General features: G+C 41.3%; 1 protein-coding gene across 1 annotated transcript in view; it reads right to left on the bottom strand.

Annotated features, from left to right (window-relative positions):
• Positions 1–17,350, bottom strand: part of MBTPS1 (membrane bound transcription factor peptidase, site 1) — a 43,937-nt gene extending 26,587 nt beyond the window's left edge. The window contains exons 1-8 of the mRNA XM_073307518.1: positions 17,264–17,350; positions 9,086–9,585; positions 8,021–8,278; positions 6,426–6,629; positions 3,292–3,402; positions 1,970–2,079; positions 1,398–1,514; positions 140–207 (exon numbers count right to left, since the gene is read on the bottom strand). Of these exons, the coding sequence (XP_073163619.1) occupies positions 140–207; positions 1,398–1,514; positions 1,970–2,079; positions 3,292–3,402; positions 6,426–6,629; positions 8,021–8,278; positions 9,086–9,272 (1,055 nt within the window). The 5' untranslated portion in view covers positions 9,273–9,585; positions 17,264–17,350. The remainder of the gene's footprint in view (positions 1–139; positions 208–1,397; positions 1,515–1,969; positions 2,080–3,291; positions 3,403–6,425; positions 6,630–8,020; positions 8,279–9,085; positions 9,586–17,263) is intronic.
• Positions 17,351–17,668: the final 318 nt, after the last annotated feature.

The raw sequence follows: 17,668 nt of genomic DNA, 5'->3' as shown, positions 1-17,668 counted from the left end.
TCTACAGTGGAAAAAACAGCCTGACTCATTCTCAAAAGACAGAATAATCTGTGATTTTTTTCCCCCCCAAGAGGAGGTAGGGGATTATACCTCAGGTACTTCAGGAAATTTTTAATTGAACGCTTTTAAAGAAACTTACCCATATAAAGGGCCATCATTGCCAATAGCAGAAACCATGATCACGTTGTTAGCTGTCAGTTCCCATACCTGCAAAGACAAAAAATAGACACATTATTTAAAGCAATGTACTGAAGCCAGAAAAATAAAGAAATAAATTATTTACACATGTACTGCACTGGTCTGACTACAACAATTTCCTTAAATCCACACTTTTTATTTTAATGGTACTTGCATCACACATACCATTGACACTTTCATTAATATAATTCGCAGTCTCAAAGAGTAAGAATAAACACAACTGTTAATGCAGGCCAAGATTTTCAAAAGAGACAAATGATTTGCATGCCTTAAACTCAGACATGTAATTTTTAATATTAAGTTATATGCTTAATAATCCACCAGTAATTGCACCCTTGCATAATAACATGTATATACTAGACTGTTGAGCCCTTTCTACCCAAATTTTCCAAGGACAACAGTAAACTTTTGATTGTCAAATTAAACTAAATTAAGATAATTTAGAGAGCGTTTGGAATAGTACAAATTATTTTCATGTGCCAAACTACCTACTTAGCCCTTTCCAAAGCAGGTTTTTAGTTTTTGGTTCTTTTAAAACATTGTAATGAATTTAGTGCTTTTGAAAGATTGGTTCCTATGGCTGTCAGTCTAAGTCATATTTCTTCATAATTCAGATACAGTTCTGCAGTTTTTACTACAAATGAATGTGGGCTTAACAATTTTTAAAGAAAAATGTAACTTCTAATTTTAAAAATTTACTTTTCAATGCTGACTTACTTTGAAAAAGACTTGTAGTCACATATTCTAGCCTATTAACTCGACTTCTAATTAAATCAAGTTTCCTCATATAAAATTTGCAACTGAACTTCTGATAAATGGTTTCTGATTACAAAATTAACAAACCATTCAGGAGTAAATTTTTCAAAAGCAGCAATGGATTTTAGCCAACAACTTTCCATTTACGTTGGTGAGAGTCACACTATTAAAACTTCACCATCTAGCACTTTAAAAACGTTACCCATCAGTCTGTATACTATTCTATTTTTTTTTTAATAGAAATCACTCTAATAAAAATAGCGGTCAGTAAAGCACTGATCTTTTAAGCTGCTCTGCAAGGACAGATGACTGAATCTGTGTAGAACTTCACTGATGCCAATGGAACTCTGCACAGTCATAAAGGTCTGCCCACACAGAACACATTTCAGAATTGGGACCCATGAGGTGACCATGCTAAATATGTTCATAGTTTTTGCACTTACCTTGTCAACAAAAGGATGATCCATAAAGTCTGGACCACCAATACTAAGGTTTAATACATCTATCTTCTTTAAGATGGCATAGTTAAAGGCATCCAGAAACCAAGATGTATAGGAGACCTGTTTATTAAAGCACAACAAAAGCAACCATTTAGAAATCACATGAGAATGTATAAAAATAAAGCTAGGTATTAAAAGAAATAGAAATTTAAGGGTAGGAAACAAACAAAAGTAGACTGCTAAAACAAAAAAAAACTATTTTGTTTTTTCTTTGGTATTTAAAATAAAAAGTTAATTTGATTTTTTTAATCCTTCATTAAAATAACACTAAAAGTAAGAGGTAGTGGTCCCGCATGAAGTTGATTGTAATACCAAATTCTTATTTGAATATAAACTCCAGGAGGCAATTCTAAAATCTGTGTAAATGTACATAATTCTGTTAAAAAAACAAACTCTCTCTTTACAAAAGGAAATACTTTAAAGTTCACAGGAATTAATAGTATTTGTAATTTAAGGGTTAATAATGTGTTATTCCAGAAAGGTCTGAATTAAAATAAAACATTTATGATATCTACCTGATTATTTGTGAAGACCCTAAAAATGTGCAGCTCTGCATTTGGAGCAAATCCCTGGCATTCCCGCATGCTGGCTATAACACCGGCCACAAACGTCCCATGGCCCAGACCTGTTGCAAATTAGTAGTAGTATAAAATTAATAAAATAAAATGTTAGAAGCCAAACCATTTCACTGTAAAAATTTTAAAAATCCAGACATTTTGTATGAATATTCAATTGCTTCTCTCTTTCATCCTTAGGAACATTTAAGTTTATTTTAAAAAGCAACAGAAATGTTGGTCCAAGTTGAGAACTTGTTTCACTTTGATCTAAAATCCTTTGCAATAGATGCTAAGTGATTCCTACCAACAAGAATTTCTACAATTGAAACTGCATATATGTGGGGTGAAATCCTGACCTCACTGAAGCCAGGTTTTCCGACTGATTTTAGTGGGGAAAGAATCTCACCCATTAAATATATGATGTGCGGAAACAGAGGGAAAAGGATATCCTATAGACAGGAAATATTTTCTATCCCTCAAGTTTACTTGTTAAATATTTTGGTCAACTCTAAACAACACCTTTTTCCCCCAAGTGTTTTGATTCGGCTGTTTTTCAACCTTTGTGCGTGTGTGGTTTTGCTTTTGTTTTTTTAATTGTCCAAATTTGAAATCAAAATACCATTCTGAATAAAAAATGGTTCATGAAGTTAAGTATTTGCATATCTGTAGCACTGGTGTATAAGATGGGGCAAATACAAGAAGACGAGAGACAATCATACAAAGGCAGATAAAAAGAAATGCAGAATATTGGCATGGATCTGCAGAGTTTGTGCTGGTGCCACAATTTTACTTTTCCACTGAAAAATTATGTGGATTACTAATGTTTCAAGGAGAGCTGCCAAAACTGTGATAACTCACTAGATTACCTGAAAATGAATCAAAATATTATCCCTGATAACTGGAAAAAATTAAACGAATTAAAATTAAAAAAAAGGGGCGGGGGGAGACAAGAAAAAAAATGCTTGGGAGTTGCCTCACCCCCAGGTATTTCTACATTGCCTTTCTGCTTGGATAACATTTGGTCCCCTAGCCCTTTCTTAAAATTCTTGAAGAAATATGGCATAGGACTCAGCGGAAACAACACAAAACCCTGGGAGGTGTTGAGCCATCCAGTGAATTTTGTGAGAGTTCAGAGCACTCAACACATTGCAGAATTAGGTCCATTACCTGGGAAGATATGTAATTCTAATCTCAAACAATTTTATTGCATAATCCAGGATGCAACACATAATGTAAAATACATAATCTATAGTTTCAGCAATGCTATATATTAAACCTACCATCATCCAAGGTTCTCTCATTAGTCCAGTTTGTTCTTTCTTTTACATTTTTGAAATGTGGATGTTTTTCACTCAGTCCAGTATCAAAGACAGCTACTCTTACACCAGCACCTATTTCCATAAAAGAGGATTGGTATATAAATATATTTCCTTGATTTAGCATTTGTACCAGTTTATTCTGGAACGTAAAAGGAGTCTCCTGTGTGCTTAATGCACTGCGTGGTCTACACATTTCATGTCTTCCAAAACCAAAAGTCCTAGTTCACTCTTGAAATTCACCTAAAGAGCATTAGTTCCTTTCAGTTTCATAAAGGCAGAGACTAATTTAACAGAGTCTGGGGGGAAAAAAGTAAAGCTGATTTTGACCCCATGAGGGACTTTGATCAAGGTAAGTAGATCAACAAATTGATCTCCTTTTCACTTTTACCTACATACAAGTATAACTGAAAATTACACTTATATCTTGGTTTTTCAACAAAAATGATTTAGTATATTTTTCTAAAGAACTACTTTAAAAAAATATTAAGTTTACAAAGTGAAACACTTGAAAGGTCAGGAAATATAGAATATAGTTGCCCATGCAACCTTAACTTTTCCTACATGCACATATGTGCAGAAAAAGCTCTTTCATCTGACACTTCACCAACCAGCAAGTTCCATAAACCAGCATTCCTGATCCTCGCTAAAAGTCTGGTTTATAGTGCCGTTGATGCGGGACCGGCAGGGGGCTGGGATGTGGGAGGGGCTGCGGGGTGGACTCTAAGAGGGAGTTTGGGTCTGGGAGGGGGCTTGGGGCACCAGATTGGGGGTCGGGGGCACTCACCTCTGGCAGCTCCCAGAAAGCAGCTCCCCGTCCCCGCTGTTGCTGGCAGAGGCATGGCCAGGCAGCTCTGTAGGCACGCTGCCTCCATCCCCCCTCCCCGAGCACTGACTCTGCAGCTCCCAGCCCATTGGCCAGGAACTGCAGACAATGGAAGCTGCAGGGGGTGGCGCCATCAGACAGACATAGCGTGCCTGCTTGCACAGCCGCCTGGCCGCACCTCCGCCAGGAGCAACAGGGCCAGGGAGCCACTTGCAGGAGCTGCTGGAGGTGAGTGACCTCCCTCTCCTCACATCCGACACCCCGAGTCCCCTCCCGGACCCAAACTCCCTCCTAGAGCCTGTGCCCCGCAGCCCCTCCCACGCCAGTGCCCCGCACCCCAAACCCCTCCCTCTGAGTTAACTGGCATTTTTAATTTACTGGCACCCCCGTTCCCCCAGCATACCGGTTAAAAAAAGCTTTTACTGTATTATGAGAAAGTACCTCCACAAAAAACTTCCTTAAACTTCCAGCATAGAACCAACCACAATGCCCACACAAAATACTCCTCTGTATCAGTGGTTCTCAACCAGGGGTCCGGGGTGCTCTTGGGGGCCACGAGCAGGTTTCATGGGGTCTGTGAAGCAGGGCCAGCATTAGAATCATTGGGACCCAGGGCAGAAAGCCAAAGCCCCATTGCATGGGGCCAAAGCCCAGAACCCTACCACCTGCGGCTGAAGCTGAAGCCTGATCAATGTAGCTTCCCGGGGGCCCCTGGCAATTGCCCCACTTGCTAACCCCTAATGCTGGCCCTAGCTTTTATCTGCAGAAAAACAGTTTTTGTGACACTGGTAGGTTGTGGAGTTTTTATTGGGGGGCTCAGAAAGAAAAAAGTTGAGAACCCCTGCTCTATATTACATCCAAAGTCCAGCCGTGGATCTCTACAGCAACAGCTAAAGTACAATATATTTTGCAGATGTATAGTAAAGTCTCTAATGTTATTCCCACATGAAAAACTGTGAGACTGGAATAAGGGTTGTGCATTTTGAATGGATTGTGGAGAAAATTTTGTGTTTGAATTAAAGTTGGCTAGACGCTGGAACTGCAAGTCAGCCTGTTGTGTGGATGTACTGTGAGAACATTTGAGTAGTGTAAAGTTTGGGTGTTTAAGGTAACCTTCATTTGCATGCCTTAACTTGTGATTTCCTTGATTTTTTTAGTGATTGTATTGGTATTTCAGTGTTGACAATTACTGACATAGCTATCAACATTGATATTTGTTATCCTCCTTAGTTCACTACAGAAACTCAATGTCCCCTACATCTTCCACAGCTGAATTCCTTTCCCACATCCCCCAGCCCCAACTACCCCTAACACAGAGACATGCTCTCTACCTTACATGTAACAACTTGCTCATCACCATCTCCCCCTACCACATTAAGCTTTTAAAAGTTGATATATATCAACATTTTAAAGTTTAACGTAGCAGGGAAGCTAGGAAGGAAGGAGCAAGCATGTTGAGAAGTGGGGTGTAGGGGGACAGAAAAAAGGAGATGACATGAGTGGAAGGAAGAATTTGGAGCTGTGGGAAAAATTTGGGCTGTGTGTTCTCTTGCTAAATTAACCGTTTAAAAATAACTGATTTTATTTTTCAGCTAAAGAAAAGCTACACCGAGTCAGGTCTGCATAAATTCAAACAGTATGTAGCACTTTCCATCAAGTCAACAATGTTCAATAAATGTATCACAAAACTAAGTACTTCTCAGGCCAGGTCTGCACTACAAACTTTTGCTAGCATACTGCATAACCAACCATATACTGGTTACGGGTGGGGAGAGGTGTGAACAGTGACCATCATGGCTGTGCTGGCAAAGACAGTTACACCAGTAAAACTGCACTTTTGCTGGTATAGTTTATTTTGCTCCGGGGGGGTGGGGGTGGGGGGCCTGGAATAAGCTATGCCAGCAAAAGTGCAAGCGTTCCTAATGTAGACCTGGCCTCATTCTCTAGAGAATTCAGATCCATCTGTAATGGATTAATAAATATAAAAAGGGAGCTGGTTGTGTCTCCTTATTACTACATGAGTATTTTTTTTCTCACTTGTCTCAGAGACGCTCCATTTTTTTTTTGTTTTCTAGCCAGGCAGTTCATAGAATATCAGGGTCATCTAGTCCAATCCCCTGCTCAAAGCAGGACCATTCCCCAACTAAATCATCCCAGCCAGGGCTTTATCAAGCCTGACCTTAAAAACCTCAAAGGAAGGAGATTCCACCACCTCCCTAGGTAACGCATTCCAGTGCTTCACCACCACCCAAACCAACAGAAAAAAGCATACCTGTATAACCCATTTGCCAGAGCACATCTGCCTGCAGGGTTTGAGCAACTTGCCGTGGTATAGCTCTCAGTAAACGCCTGCTTGAATGCCTGCCTGTTGCATGCCAAAATCCAGAGCCTAATGATAGGCTTGCTCTTCTCAGAGGACGAGATGACTGCCATTTTTGAGTCCATCTGGTTTCATTGCATGGCAATGTAGGATCAGCTAGATAGGAATTGGATGGAGAAAAGAAAAGTGCAAAACATTTAATTTTCTATACTATGAAATATATGAACATGTTATTGGTACACTTTAGCCCTACTGTGAACAAAAATTTTAGATAGAAAAATTTTCACTTTTCAGACATTTGTCTAACCTAAATTTTATTTAAATCCTTAATATACCCTCTAAATACAAAAGCTCCATTCTAAAAGCTAATTACTACAGCTCTTATACTGAATATATTACACACGTTTAACTTAAGCATGTGAATAGATTAACTGAAGTCAGTAGGTGAAATCCTGACCCCACTGAAGTCCGTGGGAATTTTGCCCATTAAATCCCTAGTAGATTGAATCTATAATATACTGTGTTATGTCACTACAGAAAATACAGCTTTTAAACCAACTTGAATCCTTGATCACACCTCAGAATAGGTATTCTAAAACAGGGATAGTTTCACAATTAACGGGACGAGCCTTTGTCAGAAATAAATCATAATGTCCAGAAGTCACTGCATTCTCATTTGTATAACATACTCCTGGGGGAATTCTGCACCAAAAAAATTAAAAATGCTATGCCAAAAAATTAAAAATTCTGCACACAATATTTTGAAATTCTGCAAAATTCTGCATATTTTATTTGTCAAAATAACACAATATAATCTCTTCAGTTTCAATCATTTTGGTAATTTATTTCAAAATACCTGTCAACAATACAGACAACAGCAAAAAAGATTTCCCCAGGAGTAGAGAGTTAAAGAAACCCCTACTACAACCCAGTTCCAGTTGGGGGTTGCTGGAGGGAGCTGTGGGGCCCTCAGAGCCCAGATACCTGTACTCCCATCCCCACAGAGCCCAGCTGCAGGCACTCCCCCAGCCCAGACACCCACACCCTCTTCCTCCCCAGAGCAGAGCCACGGAGCACCCCCCTGGCCCAGACACCCATACACACCTCCCCACAGAGCCTAGCTGCAGGGCAGCCCCCAGCACAGACACCAGCACCTCCAGAGCCTTTACTCCACCCAGCTTCTTTATTGTCCCGCCGGGGACATGGTGTGGTGCAGCCCTGCCCTTCCTCATCCTCTGCCAGAGCTGGCCAGGTCTCCCAGGCCCTCTCCTGTCCCCAGGAGAATGAGGATCAAAGAGTGTGCAGCCTCCAGCCCTGCCAGGCTGGATGCTCTGGTCACTGCGAGCTGGGATCTGCAAGTCCAGCAGCCCCGAGTGGCAGCCATAAATTCTGCAGGGCAAAAGGGAATTCTGCAGTCCGCAGAATTCCGCCACGAGTAATAACACTAATTTTGTGGGACTGGAATAAAGCTTACAGATTTTTTTTAAAAATGAATTTAGTGCCACCAGAGATTAGGAACAGCTCTTTTGAAGGATGACTTTACTTACGCTCTGAATACTTGAGAGAGCGAAATACTTTCCGCTGGGGGGTTACTCGTTTGATGTTTGGGTGGTCTTCTAGTGTCAATACTCCATCCTTCTGTTTCTCTTTGATCTGGATCACCTCAAAATCACTAGGGTAGTCACTGGCTGGGTTGTTGCGAGGTACAATCCTCCAGTTCTCTATATCACTATTCTTCAGTGCGCTTGAAATAAATTTACTTCTAGCTTTAGCTGTAAAGTATCCATTGAAAGCCACAATATATTCTGCAAGCAGAATACCATACATTAGAAATTACATTTCAACCAGACATTACAATAGGCACATCTATACCACCACCGAGATCTGAATCTTCCTCCTTATTATCAAAACAAATGTCTCAATCTCCCAAATGAAAATATTATGATTCCATTATTAAGAATATTATGGTAACGTGGATTTACGATTTATATAGGTTATGATTTTCAAAATACTCTAGGGGTTTTAAAACACGTTAATTTTAATGGAAGATACCATATTTGTCTAAATACGCCCAGACTGTTTGGAAATCCTCATACATAGGTTAGTTCACAAACTGTCACAAAAAAATAAAATAGTGAACACATTGTTTTATATGGCTTTTTTGCTGTAGAATTTGTAAAACATCCAGAAAAAAATATTTAAATTGACTTTATATCTGCATTTTGATGTGTATTAAAAATAAGCCAACTAATGATGATGTCAGAGACAAACCCGTCCTCTCCAGAAAAAACCTTTTTAACAAATTGGAACCATCATATTGTGCACATTTTTAGCCTATATAATCCCATGATATTTTTACCATTATCTTGTCTTCTGCTCCCACCCCCTCCTATTATTTGTCATGCTTTCTTTATGTATCTTGTTTTCAGTTAGACTGTAACTGAAGGGGAAGGGGACGGGGTCTTCCTATATGACTGTAAACGACTTTGCACAACAGGACCCCATATCTGATTGGGGTCTTTGAACACTATGTTAACACAAATAATACATAAATCATCAGCAGCATGTATCTAAGATTTAAACACATTTTAAAAAACTGGATTCTTTATTACCATGTTCTACTACTGTCGACGAGAATTCCACTTTCAAAGTAAGACGAGAGCATCCAGGACATAGGTGGGCCTCATGAGAGGAATTTCCTAGTCTTGTACCCAGGTGTTTTTTGCCGCAGAGTAAAATTACAATCAGGATCAACCAGATGTTTGCAAACTTCATGGTCATAAGAGAATATGGTTTCATTCAAAAAATTCCCTATATTCAAATGACACGTTTTCTCTTTATAAATTAGTTCAATTTTGTATCAATAAATGTTGCCTTTGCTGTGTTGTTCAACTGGATAGTCTCAAAGTTTTGTCCAAGTTAAGCAAAAATCTAGATTTCATGGTTTTTTGAGGTTAAGCCTAGTAAACAGGCTTATTTCTTTCTACGTTTTTTCTCCATTTTGGATTAAAGGATTCTCTCACTCAGAATGTGATAGCTCAGTCCTGTACTCCATTTTATGATGTGAAAGGTAAGCCCAAGGTAGAATTAAGCAAGTTTTTTGCAATCCAACCTGTAAAATAAACAAACCCACCAACAAAAATCATTAGATTTGTCAAACATACAAAAACGTATATTACAACAATAACTGACATTCAGCAATTATTATCGGAGAGAAACCATTTAATTCTAGATTATGCTTCTCTTTGATTTTTAATTTTAATTTCTTTTATTTTTGTAGTTTTCAAAGCTGCTGACAAAGTCATTATAGGATATGTTTTGTATGTACTTATTAACAATTGTCTCATCATTCATTTTTGTACAACACTAAACACAATGGGACCCAATCCTGACTGAGACTTATGGGCACTATCATCTAATATTATTATTAGATAATAATAATATTTATAGTATTATGTGTATTACTGTAGCACCTAGTAATGATAGTATAACATGTATTAAATTGAGAAGTGTTATGGAAAGGATAGTATAAAGATATAAAATAAGATATTTTTGTTTTATCAACAGGATTTTGCACATACTGAGTTGAAGGCACAATCAAATTTCACATCAGACATTATGTTTGATGGAAATTGAGGCTAAAGGAATGTAGTGATGATAAATCCAGCTTCATGTTGTCCGTTCTTATGCAAGAGCAGACCTTGGCTTATACTTTTGAGTGGAATTTTTATGGCATTTGTCTGTCAAGAGTCCCCTAAAGGAATTATTACTTCGAGGTATTTGCTTTTTTTTCCTGAGTGAAGGTGTGTTATAATTCCAAATAACAATAATTTAGTAGAGAGTATCACTGGGGGGATTTCAGTGTAACAGGGACTCTGTGAAAATGCTTTTCTTCTGAATCTAGGCCAGCTAGGCACTATAATATACAATACATTAGTATGAATTTGTTATTCAGAAAACTCACTTTAAAAGCAGCTAAAATCCTAAATGCTACACTGACATTTTAAATACTTCACTTGGATTTAGGGATGAAGTAATAGAAAATCTTGGATGGACAGCTCTGCCGTCCCAACCAGAGGTAGTGAGAAGCAAGTCATTTCAGGACACCAAACATCCAAAATTTTTGATCTGAGTCGACTTAAAATACAGCACAGTAAGTGACAAGCTACGACAACTCCATGCTGGCAATGCAATTTGTCCTGCTCCAGGCGAGTACCACAGCTCAGGATAACAGTCTTCATCTGGTACAAATAGCACAGCTGCATCATATCTTAACAGATCGAGCAGAACATGGCAACAGGAATCTACTGAGGTTTCCAATAAAAAAGTAGTTTAATAGTATAGCAGTTCATCAAAAATGCAGTCTAGAAATACCTGCGGCACTCAATGCAGGGAGCACCAGATGACACACAAAGCAAGAGGACAGAGACCCACCCCATCCTTACTGCAAATGAGCCATTCAGCACTCATGAGAACCAAGAGGCTGAAGATAGTTCATTATTTCCAGTTCCTTATTCACCATACCATCTCCTTATTCATGGGTTCCCATTACCACATTCAAATAACAAAATAATTTAAAAATATATCAATGTCTGATTAATTCTTTGGAAATTTAATCTAATTAATTTGATAACATTTTAAATTAATAATTATTTATCAATTAAATAATCAAATACGGAATTGGGTTTTGACTGACCATATGTGACAAGATAAGTCTTGGTCACCCCAAGTGAAGGTAGCCTTGAAGGAAGAACTGACTGCAACATCTACCAGACTGCAGTAACACCCAGGCAAAACAAGATACCTCTGAAATAATATCATGTAATATAGCCCATTTGTATTTGCAGTACATTGCTATTTCACCTTTCAAAAAGCATATGTACATGAAAGCTCAGCTGTAATTAGTATTGGATCTTCAGAGAGTGAGTGTATGTAACTTACGCCTCGATGTTACAGGTTAAGGCTGCAAGTTTGATTCCGTGACTTCTGCAGCGGCTAGTGCAGCTGCTTCAGGGGCTGCCCAATGAGCTCAGGCAGCCCCTGGGCCAGTCGCACCAGCCACTGCTGGGGCAGTCTTAGGTCACTACCCGCCCCCCCCAGCAATAGGAGGAATTTGGGTGGGGGACTCGGGGGTCAGGGCTGGGGATTGGGGCATGGGAGGGGCAGCGCTTACCTTGAGGGAGCTCCTGGAAAGCAATAACATGTCCCTCCCTCAGCTCCTAGTGCTGCCTCCACCCACAGGCACTGTCCCCGCTGCTCCCATTGGCCACTGTTGTTGGCCAATGGGAGTTACAGAGCTGGCAGCATACGGAGCTAGGAGCTTTGGGAGGTACATGTCACTGCTATCCGAGAAGCTAAGGAGGGAGCCTGCCAGCTCCACCAACCCTCTGCCCCAGCACCAGCGGGGATTCCAGTTTGCTCGCACCTGCGGCGCTTCCCGGACCCCCCACCAGCAACCGCAGCACTCCCAATATTTACTCAGGGGTATAGTACAAGTCATGGATGGGTCACAGCCTGTGCATTTTTGTTTACTACCCGTGACCCGTCCATGACTTTTACTAAAAATACCTGTGACTAAAACATAACCTTAACTATGGTTAGCGGAGATGCTAACAGCTGAACAAAGCAAACATTTCACGCTAGCTGGCCTTACTTTCTCCACGTACTAAGAGTAACTGGTCATCAGTTGAGAGAACAAAAAGCCGACTATGACTTTGGTTGGGCTTTAATTCATGCTATTACAGAGGTTATCAGCAAGATAACTCCTATAAGTTATCTCAATGCTTGTTTTATGTATGTACTGGGAGAGGGCAAGCTGATTTTACAATATTACACATTTGCGTACTGCATATGATTAAAATAATAATATGTGGACATTTAGCTAAAGTGAAAGATTTCCACTGATTTCTTGTATGCTTCTGCATTCTGTAAAATGGGAAAACAATGCATGAATGTAGTGAAATGATTAGCAGACTCAGCATAATTTTCAGTACAGCATATTTTACTAGACGGTGCACTAAAAAAGGTAGCACAATGTGTACAGAAAAAACAGATATTCTTCACTTAAAACATTCTTGGATTTGATCCTGAAATAGTGATTGAGTGTAATGAGGGAGCAACTTGCACAATTCAACTTTTGTTAAATTGATTCCATCACCTAGTCTCGAAAAAGATGATCAGGAGAATGTAAATTCTCCTCCAGCCGTATATTAGGGTACTGAATTTCAGAAAATACTGTTCAAGTATGTCTCAATATGACCATTATGGATTGGCAATGTGCTATATGCAATAAAATGGACACTAACAAGGGACAGTAATACCACTGTTGAAAACTGGTTCAGAATAGTGAAAAAACAAGGTCTGAATGACAAACTCCTTGAAGAGCTTCAGAGTTTGTGGAAATTATGAAAGACACTATTAAAGGTAAACTATGTGCAACTGCTATAGGCATCTTGCATAACTGTAACAGAAAGGAGAAGTCCCCAAGAAGAAAGTAGCTGATGATGTTGCTGATTTAGATATTCCAAAGCCTCACACTCAAGTTGAGACCTGAAATAAATGTCCACATTCAACACCCAAGAACTGAGACAAATATTTTAAGGCTCCTCAAGGGCAGCTGTATAAACCAAAACATTGGTTGTCCTGTCCTCAACAGAATGGTGTGGCCAAACTGAAGAAAGGCAAGGTGATATTTACCAACACATGCCCAAGGGATAATCTACTGTACATCATTAATATGATAATTAAAAAATATCAGGCAGTAAAACCTGAGGTTGAACTATTTCAAAATAGAGATGAAGTGCTGCAAAGGCTACTTACAATGAGTGAGGCATTTAATAACAACGGGAATGCAGGGAAATTATGATAGCTTACACAATTTCAGAAATTTACAGGAAGGAGTGTGTGGGATTGCTATGGAAGGGAAGGAGATACAGTGACTTCCCACCTCTCCTATTTCTTTAGTACAACACAGTACTCTACACGTTGTGGTTCAAATTTTCCCCAAAAAGAAAATGAAATAACACTACCTAGTGTTCGATAGATATATATTCTCACATTATATAATGTCCCTCTACCAAGCATCAATGATAGTAATTTACAGGTAATTTTTCAAAGACAAACTTTCATTTGTATGTAGTTGGGTGGTTTGGGCACTTGCCTGGGGTGTGGGAGACCCAGGTTCAAGTCCCTAATTCAGAGTCAGACTCTCCCCTGTGAAGCTGTTCCACTTTGTATAAATATTTGTATTCCATTGGCCAAACAGAGAGAGAGAGAGAGAGAGACTCACTCTGTGCTCACCCAAGTCCATGTCCCTATTCAAAACCAAACAGAGCAGAGACTTGAACCTAGGTCTCCCACATCCTCAGCGCCCTAACCTCCAGATTATTGGCTGTACCTGTGTTTCTCTTTTTCTCTGTATTTTTCTGCAAAATATTTGGAAAGATCTCAGTTTTGTCCAGATGCAGAAGGAAAACAAATTATGAAACCTTCAACTTCTTTTTGTGTGAAGGAAAATCCATTTTCTGGTTTGCTGTAGTTAAAAGGCGCTATGTAAAATGCAGTGTTGTCCTAAAACAAATGTGCATTTAATAACCTGACTATTGTTGCTCTTCCATAATGAGTCTGAAAATGTTATAAAAATAAATACACACTTTACAAACTGAAAAATATGTCTTTTAACAAAATTAAGTAAAAATTTTGGTCAAAATTTAAAAGTCTGCAACTTGTCAAATACACAAATCTTATTTAAGTCAGTCGAAGCTTTTGAAAATCAAGTCATTTTTACTGTCATGCATAAATGTGCGTTTGTAGCATAACTTCCAATACCAAAGTTTAAAACTTTGTCCTATACTACACCATTTTGCTATCTGTAGCACATTTAAACTAACTAAACTGTACATGTTAAGTAAGCTTATTTTATGTACTCTAATTCATTGATAATATTACTTTGGCCTGGTCCACACTACACGGTTAGGTCGATGCAACGCAGCTTACGTTGACCTAACTGTGGATGTTATGTACACTTAAATTTCGCTCCTGCTGATGTAACTGCCTCACTACGCTGACTTTATAACACCACCTCTCCAAGCGGCATAGAGTCAAGGTCAATGTAGTAAGGTAGACACTGTGTTACTTACACTGATTGTTATTGGCCTCCGGGAGCTATCCCATAATCTCCCCTGCCCCCCACTGCTCTGGGAACACAGGAGGTTCTGATCCAGCCATAAAAACACTGACATCTATTATTAGATTGCTTGGGGCACAAAGGAGAAGGGTTACAAGAGGGACCACCAGCAGTGCTATGTGAAAACCAAGCTGTGGCAGACAAGGGAGGCCAACAATCGATCTGGTATGGAGCCACAAATATGCTGCTTTTACAAAGAGCTGCATGCATCTCTACAGAGATCCCACCACCACCTCCAAAAGCCCCATGGATATTTTGGAGAAGCCTGAGTCACAGATCCCCGCCGTGAACAGTGAGGAGGAGCTGGACGAGGAAGAGAGTGGAGAGGACAGGTGACCAGGGAATCCAGCTGGGCAGCGAGCCAGGACATGTTTTGACTCCACTGCAGTCTAGCCAGTCCTGACAGTCGAGCATGGGGGAGCCTGATGCAGGGGAGGGAACCACTGAGAACTATGCAGTTTGCTTTGAAATTACAGAGGTGGAACCTGCAAATTAGCAAGACACATCTGTCGATTTACTCTTTTACTTGTGCTAAAAGAGGTAATGAAACAAACAAGAGAGGTAGTATTGCTTTCTGCTTTTCATTCCCCTCTAGAGTTAGGCAGAGGGGGCCACACGAAGCAATTTGTTTGTGTGTACTGGGATGTCCTGCGATATATACAACAAAAATAATATGAAGAAAAGCATAGGCACATTTGACCCCCAAATAACCTCACTTATTAACTATGTACAAACGTAGAAAAATTAGCTGAATTCATGCTGCAGTTCTGATTGGTTTCTGATGGCTTGCAGAATGCAGTGAGCACCTCTAGAGGAATCTCATTTCTCTTAAAAGGATATTACCCTATTGTAATGCACTAAAATTAGTTGAACTAGTGAGTGACTTTAGTGTTGCTTTGAGACTTGTACAGTTGCAGTGTGGCTTGGTACACTTTAGAAATGGGAGAACTCTTCATTTGTGGCTGGAATATCTCCACTTCCTTAGTCATAACTAAGACTGCATGTCTGACACGGAGATCATAGATTCCATGACTTCTGCAGCGGCCGGTGCGGCTGGCTCAGGGGATGCCTGAGCCAGGCAGCTCCTGGGCCAGCAGCAATAGTTTGGGTGTGGGAGGGGGCTCAGGGCTGGAACAGGGAGTTGGGGTACATGGCGGCGCTTACCTTGGTGCAGGGATGGGGGGCTCCCCAGAAGTGGCCAGCATGTTTCTGCAGCTCCTAGGCAGAGAGCACCACCGCCGGAGCTCCAATTGGCTGTGGTTCCCAGCTAATGGGAGCTGTGGAGACAGCGCTTGTGGCCGGGGCAGTACACTGAGGCCCCTCAGCCTTCCCTCCCCCTAGTAGCTGCAGGGATATGCTGGATGTTTCCGGGGAGCTGTGCAGAGAGCCTGCCTGCCCCACCAACCCTTCCCCACCCCCAGCGGGGGTCTGAGGCCACCCCCCAAGCACCCACAACATCCACAGATCATCCCCCCCAAGCAACCGTGGTCCCCCAGCCCAAGTTGTACTTACAGGTAACGGGCCATGAATTTTTGTTTACTGCCCATGACCTGTCCATGACTTTTACTAAAAATACCCATGACTAAAACGTAGCCTTCATCATAACAAATGTCTTACACATTTAAATTTTGATAAATGTAGCCATTTTTCCTGTTCTCACTTTGTTTAGGAACCTTTATGTGTAATCACAGACTTCCTAATATCTAGTTGTCTGTATAATTTCTGTGAGAACATTACAGATGGATTTGTGACACTAGTTAAATACTTTAGCAAAAGAGGTACAATATTTGGGAGAGTTTACCTCAGAAAGGAAGCTTTTGTTACGGATACAACTTATCCCAGCTCCTTGAGAACCATCTGATGGTCACTTGGCCCAATATTTGATTTGTCCCACACAATCAAAACCCAGCTCCGTATTCAAGCACCTCTTAACTGTAAAAGTGGGGTGAAGGAGCGACTTGGCAACATACTGCACACGAACAAAGCTTTGGGATGGGGGGTGGCATGCCCCACCTCCTTCATGACAGTCTGACGTTGTTGGCCACAGGGCCATGTCACTTGGGGTGTCCCACGAAACATTTTGTCATGTGCATTCAAGTTGTTGTTAACTAGCTAATTACTAATTCTGATTATCCCTATGTTAATTTGATGACATTTCTATAAAATTAACCTTACCCTGATATATTTTTTAAATAGTTTGGGCCCTTGAATAAGGAGCTGGGGAAATGGAACCAAACCAACTCCAGACTCGTTGAGAGCTGTGTGCCCCTCCCCTCAGAACCCCCTCCCAAAAACAACCCTACATGCCCCCCCCCCAGCAGCTCTGCAGCTTCTTCACCCCGCCAGGGCTGCGCTGCAGGCCCCTCACCTCATTAACGCGAGACCCCTTGTTCCCATACATGCCCCCTATGGTTCCCCCATGGCCCCGCTGGAACTGGGGTCACCCCCTCCTCACACACACACAGCACCCCCATAGCTCTCTCCAAGCCCTCGATAGCACCCCACAGGGCCGACCCACGTTGAGCTCCATCACCCCACGCCCCGCGTGACGCGCCGCCTCCACCGCAACACCCTCCCTACGTCACCACCCCTCGCCGCCTCTAACCGTCTCTCCCCCGAAGCGCCGTGTCCAGGGCCTCCACGCGCCATTTTGAGCGGTGTTTACTAACAACGTCTCGCGAGAAGACGGCGGCCAACAGAGTGGGGAACATGACCCGACGCTCAACGTCGGGGGCGAGGGAAGAGGAGAGGCGCATGCGCAAGACTCCGGCGCCCTTAACCGGGCTGTGCGTTCGCATGGGCGTCCGGAGTCTCGCGAGGCTTGGTGCGGGATACCGGAAGAAGCCGGGAGAGGGCTTCGGCGGGTCTTTCAGGGCGGCTGCGGGTCACGTGGGCGCGTGGCAGCCAAGGGCCGCTGCACCCGTGTCCTCCCGGGAGCTGGTCTGTTGGCCACGCTCACGCCGCCCAGGGTGGGAGGATCCAGTGACGCCAGGCTGTGGGGGGCCTGAGA

This window comes from Lepidochelys kempii, chromosome 12 (genome assembly GCF_965140265.1).
Source record: "Lepidochelys kempii isolate rLepKem1 chromosome 12, rLepKem1.hap2, whole genome shotgun sequence".
Taxonomy (NCBI): domain Eukaryota; kingdom Metazoa; phylum Chordata; order Testudines; family Cheloniidae; genus Lepidochelys; species Lepidochelys kempii.
The sequence above is the reverse complement of the archived record's forward strand: the minus strand, read 5'-3'. Positions and strand labels throughout refer to the sequence as shown.